Source organism: Lepisma saccharinum, chromosome 17, assembly GCF_977018435.1.
Source record: "Lepisma saccharinum chromosome 17, izLepSacc3.1, whole genome shotgun sequence".
Classification (NCBI taxonomy): domain Eukaryota; kingdom Metazoa; phylum Arthropoda; class Insecta; order Zygentoma; family Lepismatidae; genus Lepisma; species Lepisma saccharinum.
The window spans coordinates 16,175,335-16,188,587 of NC_139245.1; the positions used below are offsets into that span (position 1 = coordinate 16,175,335).

The window sequence follows — 13,253 nt, forward strand, 5'->3', positions numbered from 1 at the left end:
ATGTCATTTCTAACAATAAAAAATATTTGCTGGCTCCCTATTAAATAGTGCCATATGCAATACCATATGTTGATGCTGTAGAATACATTGGTCAACCTAAACATACAATGAAGGGCAGAATTAAACAACATTTAAGAAAAACATGTTTATGTGTACTGCATTTCCTCTTGTGTACTTATTCTGTAGCAGGTAAGACAAACATGTTCTGCTCAGCACATCATGTTAGAAGTTGTTTGTGTGAATAGATGTTAAAATTTAGTAATAAACAAACATGTATTTACCTCTATCACAGTCTCTTCCTTTGGAGCAATGGTCTTTTCAACATCTTCCTTCAATCTACGCAGCATCATAGGTTTCAATAACATCTGCAACTTTTGAACTTCTGTTTCACTTTTCAGATCACCAAATTCTTGTAAAAATGCTTCACTACTTGTAAACTGATTGGGTTCAAGGAAATTCAAGAGAGAAAACAGTTCATTCACATTGTTTTGCAGAGGTGTTCCAGAGAGAAGAACACGATGTTCCTAGTGAAAAGAAAAAAAGGGGGTCAATTATTATTTGTTATGTGTATTTACTAGGGATGGGACATTACTTGATATTGACAATCTTTGTACCAGTAAAATTACCAATAATTTATAAATTTGATTTCATTAAATTTTGCCATTTTATTATAATTTTTATGAAAAAAGATATAATTCATATCTCACAAATATCCAAATATATGAAACTTTCTGCCATCACCTAATTACATGCATCAACGAGGAGAATAAAACATGCAAGTTCTATATTGAGCATTTACATTTTTACAGGAAAACTTAGTACTCAGTTTCCACTAAGCTGTTTTTAGTTTGTTCAATTGATTTCGGTGGTCACTGACACCATCCTCGTTGGAACTTGTTGCGTTGTTGTGTTTGGCAGTGGCCACCAAAATTAATAGAATGAACTAGCTTCGCAGAAACCGTGAATGCCAAGTTTGTCTGTAATTATTACTACCACATCTCTCATTTCCCAAAATATGAACACATTATTACACTAAAGTGGTAGAATATCAGTATCGGTGTCGATATCAACAAGTACTCATATTTGGGTCCATCCCTATAATTTGATATAAATAAATATGTGCACTCAAAGCTTTTTTTCTTCGGTGGTTTTCAAAAGTATATCATGTTTATTTCCCAAGTACTAGTGGAAAATAAATTACCTGAAGCCCAAGTCTAATAATTGTATATTTATTATCATTAAAAATAAAAATTGAAGTGACAAGGCTTGCTTGAATTATCAGGAATTCTAAGCTTTGATTTTTCCGATTCAAGTCTACATTGGTACATACAGGGTGTTTCAAAATGATATGAACAATTTCAACTCTTATTTTATTCATAAATTGTCAAAATAAGATAAAATTTCACACATGTGTAATGTAACTGTCCAAGTTTAAGTGCCAATGGTTATCGCAAAGTTACTCACAAATGCTCAATGTGAGCACCCTTCGTTGCTCTACACATGTCAATACAGTAATCTAGTTCCATCCAGACATGTTTCAGCATGTTCAGTATGTTCTAATCTGGTTTGCACCGCACGACTAATGCGATAAGAGTTCTTTGCTGATTAAACTGACATTGCAGAATCATGACAAAACCTACTCTCGCAAAATGCTTTCTCCTCAGCACTGGTGGCCATTTTACAACTGGTCAGCCTGGCAACTGGCGGCAGAATTTAGAACTACTGGGATCGTTCCAAAAAAAAAAAACTTGGGATGTGTTCAAATGTATTTCACGGGATATTCGATTGGTGATTATGCTGTATTGCTCATGGAACGTGTTTTTATCGTCCAAATAATTTTGAAACACGGTGCACTCATGCTCAAACAATTTCTCTACAATATTTCTAACTATTACCAACTAATGTTGAAATATTGCATGGAAAATAATATCTACTAAATGTGCAATGCTATATATTTTTTACCAAATATGCATAGCTGTGATTAAGTATAAACAAGTGCATGTGTGTTGATCAATTTGAAGACCGACAATGACATATACTTGTGATATCAAATGGCAAACAATAACTACATGCATGAAAGGGAGCAAGTAAGCAACAACTTATATTAAAATATGCATTTGGCACAGAAAATAAATAATATTGATCCAAACTTACCAAGTTAAGAAGCCTTAGACCTTCTAATAGTTTACAGTTCCTATTCTTCAGCCTGTGAGCTTCATCTATTACGCAAAGCCTCCATGTGAATTCCTTTAACTCTAAACAATCAGTAATAATGATTTCAAATGTTGTAATTAAAACATTGAATTTCTGCATATCCTTGATATGATGTCCTTTTTCATCTTTGTAGAACATTTCATATTCCTGTATCATATTTCGACTAGAATTTCTGAAAAAAAAAATTACTTGATGTAATATAACGTAACTTACATCGTGGAAAAAAGTTTATTTCTGTTTCTATAGGCAAAGATGCAATATTGTAATGCAAGATATAAAATATATTATTATGATGATGATATTTTTCTTACATGTTAGTTGTAATTATTAGTTTCATTTTTGAACTAAATGTGGAAATAATTTTTATATGCACATGTTGCAGGTTACACTTACACTAAAATTGCAAAGATTAATATATATAAACATGGTTTTTGCACCGACATTAATAAAACTTCAGTTGAAGGTGGTTCAATAAATCCTGACATTTCACAAATTGCAAATAACACATACCCCGAGAACTAGAACTAGAAAATTGCATGCCAGTGGCACTTTAGTTAACTTTTCTTCTAAGAGCTGAACATATGAGGAAGTAGCAGGCTGTCCAAGCATGTGAGACTGTTCAAGACAATGCCCTGATTCACACATCTGACATTGCAAAAAGGCAAGTGGTCACATGTTGCTATGCAATGGTGTCCCATCCAGCCTGCTAACTTCATTTTGCACCATCCTTACCTTTCCGTCAAAAGAATTGCAATAGTCATGGTTCAAAGACTAAAATTCACAATGACTAACCATTGGTTTATCCGTATCGGAAAAATGTGTAAATCTGCCAGATAGGTATACAGAAAAGTAGTAAAATTTGTGCCAATCAACAGAATAACACCTCTACAAACAGGCTAGGATGATCATCTAATCACTAGAGGCACATATTTTTGGTAAATAAAAAGATAAAATTTCGGTACAAAAACTGAGCCAATTTCGGGTTCAAAAGCGGTAAATAAAATAAAATATTTCGCATTATTTCGTGACAAAATATGGTCACAAAATGCACCTCACACCTTTCAAAAACATGAAAAATTAACACTACAATGTGTTTTTTCAAATTTCGTTTTTTCGTCAAAAATGAAATATGCATGCCCCTACTAATCACCTTCGATAAGTACATTTAACAAATGATCATGAATTATAATTTAGTGCAATTTATATAATGTGGGATTTCAAAAAATACACTAAAATTGTGTGCATGGTTACTCTAAAAAATTGTGCAACATTAATAGATTTCTGCAGTTAATTACTGAATATTATGAACATAAATTAAGTATTAACCATAAAAATTGGTTTATGTGAAACTCAAAATTGTAAGACCTACACCAAGTTATGAAAAGAAATACTTACGATCCATGATAAACAATAACATTCATGTCTGTCCACGCTTCAAATTCCCTCTGCCAATTGGGTATAGTGGACAAAGGTGCTACAACAAGAAATGGCCCTCTAATTCCATACTGGTTAACTGCATTTATAAATGCTATGGACTGAATTGTTTTCCCTAGACCCATTTCATCAGCTAGTATGCAATTACGGCTGAAAAGAAAATGAAACAAGTACAGTATTGAGTATTCCATTCATTGATGTTTAATGTATAATCAATGCTTCTTCAGCAACAGTGAAATCTTATGAATGTAAGGTAGGTAAGGTAAAGTTCCCAGTGCACATTGCCATGAAGGCACATTTAGAGGGATGTAGAGGAGCGCTCCACACATTCTCGATCTCAGGCTTTTGGGGGTGGTTATCAGCAACATGCTCCAGCCACCTTTACCATCAGGTAGCCATTTATTTGAGGCTGTGTGAACCCCAGAGCCACTTTATGTGGGGACAAGGCCAGACAAATTCCAACCTTAGATCACCCATCCTGGGAACCGAACTAGGTCTCCAACATGGTAGTCAGATGCCCTGCCAACTGGAACACAGTATTCTTATGAAGGTAAAATGAAACAAAAGTTTGAAACTGGAAATACGTTTATGCTATAAAACATTGCATCTCATTTACCATGGCCAGTTTTGCATTATTAACCCATAATTACAACTCAAGGTAAAAAAAAAAAAAAAAACATGCTATAAATAAATAACACAATTCCATGAAAAAAAAGGCATCCATGCAGTATTTAGTTGTTCTTTCACCAGCCTCTGTGGTGGAGTGGTTAGCACAGCATGCTACGTTGCCAGGGGTCATGGATTCGAATACCAGCCTGGGCATGGCTGTTCTTTCCGAGTGTCCTTTCATCATATCGTCATTTGATTAGCGAAGATATGCATTTAGTAGTTCTATCAATTTATGTTCTAACTCTAATCTTGTGCTTATGTAAACCATAAATACCATAAATTGTGAACAAAAAATGACAAAAATTGAGATATCTGGAGTATTAGGAAAAATGTAAAACTTACCCATTATACCATGAGAATAGCAGCCAGTTAAGGCCTTCCAACTGATAGGCTCTTAGATTGTTATCATTATTATATATAGGGGATTCTTCTAACTTTGTCCAATCTTCTGCAGGTGGTTTCTTCTTTGGCTAGAAAAAAAAATATTTTTCTGAATTTCAATGTAAACCAACTATGTATTTCATATACATGTTTGTACTTTCAATTTGCTATACAATATATGCCTTAAAATTAATATAAGAAACATTAATTTAGTTCCTAAAACTAAGACTGAGCCAATCAGTATGACATTAGTGGAGGCACATATTTTTGGTAAATAAAAAAGGGGAAAATTCGGTACAAAAACAGTGAATTTCGGGTTCAAAAGCGGTAAATAAAATGAAATTTCGCTGTAATAGCGGTGAAAAAGCACCATATAAAATGACATTTTGGTTTTAAAAAATGTGAATATAATCCCAAATAGGATTTAAAAACTGCACTATTACACAAAATAAACATATCCCTTCTAATAGTACATTAAATCATTACCAGAATATTAAGTTTATTCCTGTATAAAGGAGTCCATTTTTGCTTCTCAAATATTCACAGCAGAATTAATCAATTTTCTGCAAAATTGCAAAACTCTCAGGATAATTCTGACTTCAGAAAGTGTCGCATCGGTATATACACGGTAAATTTCGTGTTTAAGAGTCTCTTTCGCATTTTGCAGTTCATTTCGCATTATTTCGTGACAAAACAGGGTAGGAAAATGCACCTCACACCTTTCAGGAACATGAAAAATTAACATTACAATGTGTTATATCACATTTCGTGTTTTTGTCAAAAACGAAATATGCATGCCTCTAGACATTAAATATGCTTCCTTCTGCATATGGTTTACAAAAAGAAGAAATTTTAACTCCAGAATTATAAATAAAGCCTGATATAATGAAAATGAATACATGAAATGGAATTACACTTCCCTCTTTTAGTCTATCGCGTACAATGGATCGTAACATTAATGGATTTTGCATTTTCCTGCTTCACATGCTTAATTTCATTCCCCCAATAAACTGGATATACTTAATTAGAGCTGAGCCGATACCACTTTGCACCAATGATAATTCTGTTACCAATTCTAACCAATACCAATGTCTGAAAATTGTATCAATTAAAAGTTGTTCAAAACAAGTGATTAAACATCAATTTACAGAGTTTTGCTTAAAACATATTCAAGAATTACATCAGAATATTAAAATACGTGTTAGGCATCACAAAATATAGTTTTTTTGCACAATATTGGTGCAAAATAAATAACCTTAATTTCCAGGATAGTTAAGACACCAAGCATGTTATGTGGCATTTTAGCAGATCCTGTGAAACACCAAAATGCTCGAAAAGTATTGTACATAACATCCAACATAAACTTTCTGATGCAGATACTACAGAAATTTTATTCATAATTTAATGGTACCAGTGCACTACGTACACTTAATTTCATTGTGTCAATATTGTGCAACATCCCTGAAAATGTATTATTGATGTGCCATTGCACTCATAAAGTAAATAAATTATAAGAATGAATCACCAATGGTTGAAAAATAAGGCACATTACAGAAGTAAAGGAAACCATACCTTCCATTGATCCTTTGGTGGAACTTTTCTGAATACTTCAAACTGCTGTATTTTCAATGGATCCACATCTTCCTCCAATTCCCATGTGCTATCTTCATACTGGAGGGATCTCCACTTGACTAAGTAATGTTTTATTGTTTGCCCATTATTTGGATCTGTGTTTTCTGCTACATCGAGAACTCTATCAACTTCCACATAATCAGGGTTGAATGGTTCATCCTCCAACTGTTATATTAGTAAAAGTTTTCAGAATCAATACAAATAGATAATATAATAGAAAAAAAGACATGAAAAAAGGGAAAGGCAAGAGTGATACTTTTGCTCTAAAAAGTTTCTTATTTGAAAATGCATATAGACAATTTAAACAGTACTAAGCTACATAAAAACACTTGTTAACAACGAAAGTTAAAGATCCACAACCGTAATGAAGAACTAACTCTCTCTTCCTGTACAAAGGGGCTTGTATTGCAAGTTACATGGTTTGCTGAATCAGTTCCAATTGTTACACTGGATCTATTTTATGTTCTTGGATTTTAGCTTGGTCAGCTCAAAAACGTAACATTGTGGTTCTGCTGAAATTTGTTGTCGACAGCACACAATGTCACAGTTTACTGTTTTTACATCATATTTTTATCATTTATCACTACATGTTACTGTTTTGATTATGTATTTTCCTGACTGTTGGTGACCAGGGGGGGGGGGGGGGGAATAAAGGTTTCCATATTTTCATTAAATTAAAATACATATTTTTCTTACCTTCTTTTACAAGTTATAAAATAATGCATCCACAGTATATAAATATGGTGAAGGATAATTTATTTAATGTTAATAACATTTTATTTAGTATATATAAAGGTAATGCAGTAACTTGACAATTCTAATAGGCCTTCAGTGATGAGACTGGTGGAAGGAAATGCAACTGACATTTTGTCTTTGCACTTATCTGGGGTAAGTGCCATAGTGTTCCCACTTTTTCTCTTGATTAACATAACACATTATCTGTGAATATTAATTTCTTTCTGTATTTTTCCCTCCTGAAGTACACCAAAATTTTCTATTTCGTGTGCATCTGAAACATGATTAGGATGCCTTGCAGAAATTAATGCTTTTCAGTGTAATCTTATTTCTAAAAAGCCCACTTTAAAAGAGGGCCTCCTCGATGGCGCAGTTGTGGCGTCGTTGCCTTGTAATCAAGGGGTCCCAGGTTCAATACCCGATGGACGCACATGGCACAGTGGTTCGGATCCCACTTTAAATCATAGGTCCAGTCTCGATTAACCTTACTGTGCATAAAGTGGACTTAAAACACCAACTCAAACCACTCTAAAAGATTGTAAAATGAGGATGCAATTTTTCCTTAAGAACATTTTTTTTTCTTTGATGGATACTTCTCAGTTGTAACAACCTATTGACTTTCAATGGGATCATTACGACCTAGCTTTGTCCGTGACTATATAAGTTTACTTTCAGAACTGTATGGCACTTTGTAAGAGTAACATTCTAATGTTCAAAGCCAAAATCATTAATTACTTACAAAAATTCATGATGAAGGTTGTGCAAATTACTCACAAGTTTAATATATATATAATATTAACTTAAGATAGTTTTAACATTCTAAGGAGCAGTTTCTAATTGGGAAAACTGCATGGTAGTTTGACGTGCACCTGTAATGGGTTTTAGATTTTTATTGTTTTTTAACCATACACCTTTTACCAATCCTGAACCTATGGAGAGTTCGACGTGGTTATGATTTACACATAACCTAAACGTGAGCAGCCTGAGGAAGGGAGCAGTTGCTTCCCGAAACATTGCAGGAGTTACCTCGATACTCGCAAAACGTAAGTTCATATTATATATATATATCATACCTACACAATAAGGGGAACATATTTTTTTTCTCATACTGGTAGTTACTTTAACTTATTACAGATTGAAATTTCTGAACCTTACTTTATGACAAGCTTGCCTTCAAAACTATACTGGTGTTAACTATTGTATGCCTGGACTGAATTTACTAAATAATCAATTACTTAATAGCATATATAAAACCTGCAAAATGATCCATGCTAATTGCACACATGCTACATTTGTTTAAAAAGAAAGGTACTGAAGATGTACTTACATTTTCAAAAATGTTTGCATGATGAGCCATTTTTTGTTTGAAACGTTTAATCTTTGCAGCTATCCTTTTATCACCTTTGTACAATTCATCTTCAGTCTTCCATTCACAATGCAAATATGAGAAACTTCTGTATTTTACAAAGAATTCCTCCACCTCTTCATACTGGACATCAGTCTTAGTTTCTGAAGTTTCAGGTCGCTTTACTTCAGCAATCTTAGTTTGTGGTTCCTCTACAGTTGTAGACTCGGGTTTGACTGCAGCAGGGGTTTCATTTTTAACGATTTCACTCTTCTCCTCTTCAGCATTTGCGACTTTCAATTTCTCCTCTGAACCTTCCTGTTCTTTGCCTTCAGAATTTTCTTCTTTTGGCTTCTCCAGTGAACCTTCAGGCTCTGCAGGCTTTTCAACATTTGGTTCTGATGCTTCATCTGGTTCTGCGGCTTTATCTGGTCCTGCGGCTTTATCTGGTCCTGCGGCTTTATCTGGTACTGCGGCTTTATCTGGTACTGCAGCTTTATCAGGTATATTCTCCTTCACTTCCTTTGCTTTATCCATTTTTATTTCACGCCTTCCTTTACGAACTGCAAGTACATGCTGAACAACCATGGAATCTTCATCAGTTGTGTTCTACAGATATAGAAAAAAAGGAGTTATATGATGACTAGAGCCACATATTTATGGTGAGTAAAAGATAGAGATATCAGTACACAAACTGGGCATATTTTGGGATCAAAAGTTATGTATATAATGGCATATTGGTGTTAAAATGGTGAATAAAACCCTAAATTAAATTTAAAAAACATTTCACTTCTAATAGCACATTTATATAGTTATCAGAGTACAGGAAAACCTCGTTAATACGATATTGGTTAATACGAAGTACCCTTTAATCCGAAGTTCTTCCCATTCCCCAGCCGATAAGATAGGATTTATAATGTATTTCAGTACGGATAAATCGAAATATGGATAATTTTTAATACAAAGTTGTTTACAAGACCCTTCCGCAAAACTGGTTTCGCTTAATTCGAAGTAGACACCTGCGTGAGTCAACAAGAGAAGATCGAATGTGGAGAGAGCTTGGACGTTATTTTAACTTGACCTTGACATGTTTCTTTGTCCTAAGAGCTGCTAACAACTCGAGGGAAGCAGCCCGAAATGCCCGCTGGACATTGACATTCTTTGTCAATGTGCATGGCAGGTCAAGCTCTTTCCCAGCTGAATGTGCCACCTTGGAAATATTCACCAGTGCTAGATGAGATTAGATCGCACGAATGTTCCAAAATACAAGATGCGTGGCACCTGGAAGTCTCACCCATTTGTCTAGCTCTGAGCTAGAGATACAGCAATTTCATGTGATTACCACTTTCATTAAAAACATGTTCTTTGTGCGCTGTAGAACTTCATAAAAAAAGGGAAACTTGTTACAGATAGTCCAGTCCAGTCCCTGGGTGGGGGGGTCCCGTTACTAATTGTTTCGGCTACGATTTTCTTGCTTGTGTGCGCACACGGGCTCCTTTCCTTTGGCATCTAAAAAAAAGCAAACAGTTTTGAATACCTTCTTCAAAACGAACAAAAACCGCAGGATAAGTAAAAGAAAAGTGATCCCCTCCCTTCTCATACAACAGCTCATTATCCGCCACTGGTGTGCATGGTAATGTGAAAATTGCAGAATTCAGGTCACTCTTTCTCGTTTGAATCCAGCTGTCTGGATAGGAAATATTGCCCGTATTATTGTCTGTTGCATGGTAAAAGGTAATGCAAGGATCATTTTTTTTTTCACACTGCTGATAAAAGTTCGGTCTTCGACAACTGCCTTATCTTTAAAATGCCGATGATTTCCCTTCTGCCACCTGCTGCTCTAACTTCCAGCAGGTCTCATTGTGTTTACGCAATGTAGAAATACGAGAGGAAAAGTTTTGGCGGAGTGAGTGTTTGACCTCCAGAATACTCCTGAAACCTACAACAAATTGTAGATTAATCTGAAAATACGCAAGTTTGTTTCCTAAAGCTTGTTTTTAGTTCATTTTATGCTGATGAGCTAAGTGGGACTAAATATACAGTTTAAAGTGGGATCCAAACCAGAGTGATTATCAAGGCACATAAAATCCGATATTCATTCTGTCCGATAATCTCCCGTCTCTTGCTCGCGCCAGTGTGACTACTGTTAAGATTCTTCCGAGTTTCACTTCTTGCGATAAACGAGATTGTTTTCCTTTCTGTAGGTCTCTGTGCAAACGGGTTTCTTATGAACTAAAATTGTAAGAATTTCGTGGAAGAGCAACGACTTTGCACAATTAAAAGAAAATACCAGTTTTTAAAAGACTTTTTGCCACAACATGCATCCCGTGCATAACCGGTTGTATAACTAGGCAGGATAAATGGTGTTAACCGTCTCCTTAGAATCTTTGTGTCCGCGTTAAGCTCCGTGTTCTCATTCTGTGTAACATTTTTTACACTTTCTTTAAAACGTACAATATTATTATATAGTACATATAAAGCTTATTTTCTGAGCTAGCACCAAGTATAAAACATCCTTTGTGGGGGTAACTTATACTCTACTTTATTTACACCTGAAAACAGGCGCCATCTTGAAAAGTTTGGATAACTCGAAGTCGTTTAATACGAAGTTGACATTTTTTGGTCCCTTGAACTTCATATTAACGAGGTTTTCCTGTATTAAATTGATTCCTGTGTAAAGGAGTCCATTTTTGCTTCTCAAATATTAAAGCAGAATTAATCAATTTCCTGTGACTTGAATAACTCTCAGGATAATTCAAACCTAAGAAGGTGTTGGGTTGGTAAATAAACCCTAAAGTTAGTTTATTTTACATCATTTCGTGACAAAACATTCATAAATGCACCTCTACCTTTCAAAAACATCACAATGTGTTATTTCACAATTCGGGTTTTCGTCAAAAATGCAATATGCATGCCGCTTATGATGGCATATTAAACAGGAAATATATACATTGAATTTAAGGGGAAAAAATGTGTTTTTTACTTCACTAAATTTTGTAATACACATCAATTTTGTATTAATGAAAGGTGTAATTTAAGACATTAGAATGACACGTCTCTGTATTCTTAACTCTAGTTACATGGATTAAATGGTGCTATTTGGAATCAGCCAATACAGGATATCAGGAAAATTGTAATTTCATTTACCCAATACTTCTATAAACAGCAAGCAAAATTCTTCTATTTTGTTATATTTTTAGAAATATAAAGTTATATTCATACTATCGGAATGAGAGACGTGGTAATAGATAATTAAGGTACTCACGTTTTCTGCGAAGCTGTTTTACTAAGTAATTTTAGTTCGTTCCGTCCATATTACCGAAATTAATAGAAATTCCAACGAGGATGGTGGCAGTGGTTACCGAAATTAATAGAAAATAACGTAAAACAGCTTCTCGGAAGACGTGAGTGCCTTAATTATTAATGTTATAGTTGATAAAAGGAAGGAGGGCCACAAGAGCTATTAATTTTCTGGTGGCAGTCACCTGGAGTCATCAACAGGATATTGGTTTAGGTATACTTTATATACACTGGTGTCGTAAAGTAAATGTCTCAATAAAAGTTTATTTTCCTAAGTAAACCCTATTCCAATTACCTAGTTACATGCATTAATGCAGTGGGTAAATGAACAATTCAGGTTCATAATGGAACATTTATAATTTTATACTGGATCAGTAGAATATCACTTATCAGTATGTTTTATATTAATACTTTATCTGTTGATTGATTGATTGATTTGGTATTTTTAAGTCCCCTTTATGCACAGTAAGGCTAATCGGGACTGGAGCTACAGTTTATAGTGGGATCCAAACCACTATGTGCCTCCACCAGGTATCGAACCAGAAACCCCTTGATTAAAAGTCAACGATGCTACCACTGCACCATCGGGGAGGCAATACTTTATCTGTATCTGCAAATTATTCGTATCAGTCGATGCCTACTATACACATACATTGTACCTATTGTTATCTTCATATCTTAGCAACAACCACTAAAAAGTATTCACTTGGAATTTATTTTTAATGTTAAATGTATCATAACTTAAATAAGCCATTCTTTTAAAAAATTAGAGATTACACATGTGCTTTGCCATCCACAGAATATCCATCATTATTATTTTACATTACATTACTGATATAAACTCTAAACCAAGAAACAAAGATGACTTTGTACACACCTATTCAGATAAAGTGGCACTATAGTGTTCAGGATTTTTAAAAAATAGTACTCACTATGTACACGAAATTTGGTTTGACTGGTGTCTCAGGTACTTCACTGGTTGTTGTCTTCGATGTCTCAGTGACCCTTGCTATAACTGCCTTAGTTGCCTCATCGTCAGACATAGCAAAGACAATATCATCAACGTACTTCTTTCGGTGAGTATTTCGTGCAGATCTTCTCTTCTGTAACAAACAATAAAACTCAAATTCCTAAACTTGGGAGCTTTAATTTTACAAGGTGAATAAAAAAATAAAAACATATCATAGATCCTGCTGCAAAAAACTCTATACAGGGTGTATACAATTGAGGTATACTACTTTGGAGAGTATAAAAATAAAATGGCAATATTTACAACCATACCAGTATGTTAATCCGGTTGCAGCATCACATCAGTATCGTGTAGGGCCACCTTTCGCCGCAATGACGTCCGCAACCCTTCGAGGAAGACTTTCCACCAATTTGCGATACGTGTCGACGGTAATCTTGCCCCATTCCTCCTGCAAAGCGGGAAACAGCTCAGTGGAGTTTTTTGGGCAGCAGGGCCTGGCTCTCAAGCGGTGCTCCAACTCTTCCCAAAGGTGTTCAATGGGGTTGATATCTGGACTTTGGTTGGCCAATCAAG

General features: G+C 34.8%; 1 protein-coding gene across 5 annotated transcripts in view; it reads right to left on the reverse strand.

Annotated features, from left to right (window-relative positions):
- The window catches only part of LOC146001549 (uncharacterized), a 103,535-nt gene that overhangs the window by 55,292 nt on the left and 34,990 nt on the right, over positions 1–13,253 (reverse strand). For all 5 annotated transcript variants that reach the window (XM_083139012.1, XM_083139013.1, XM_083139011.1 and 2 more), the window contains 7 exons: positions 12,643–12,813; positions 8,393–9,019; positions 6,271–6,495; positions 4,660–4,787; positions 3,610–3,798; positions 2,155–2,386; positions 282–524 (listed from right to left, as the gene is read on the reverse strand). In XM_083139012.1, the coding sequence (XP_082995138.1) occupies positions 282–524; positions 2,155–2,386; positions 3,610–3,798; positions 4,660–4,787; positions 6,271–6,495; positions 8,393–9,019; positions 12,643–12,813 (1,815 nt within the window). The remainder of the gene's footprint in view (positions 1–281; positions 525–2,154; positions 2,387–3,609; positions 3,799–4,659; positions 4,788–6,270; positions 6,496–8,392; positions 9,020–12,642; positions 12,814–13,253) is intronic.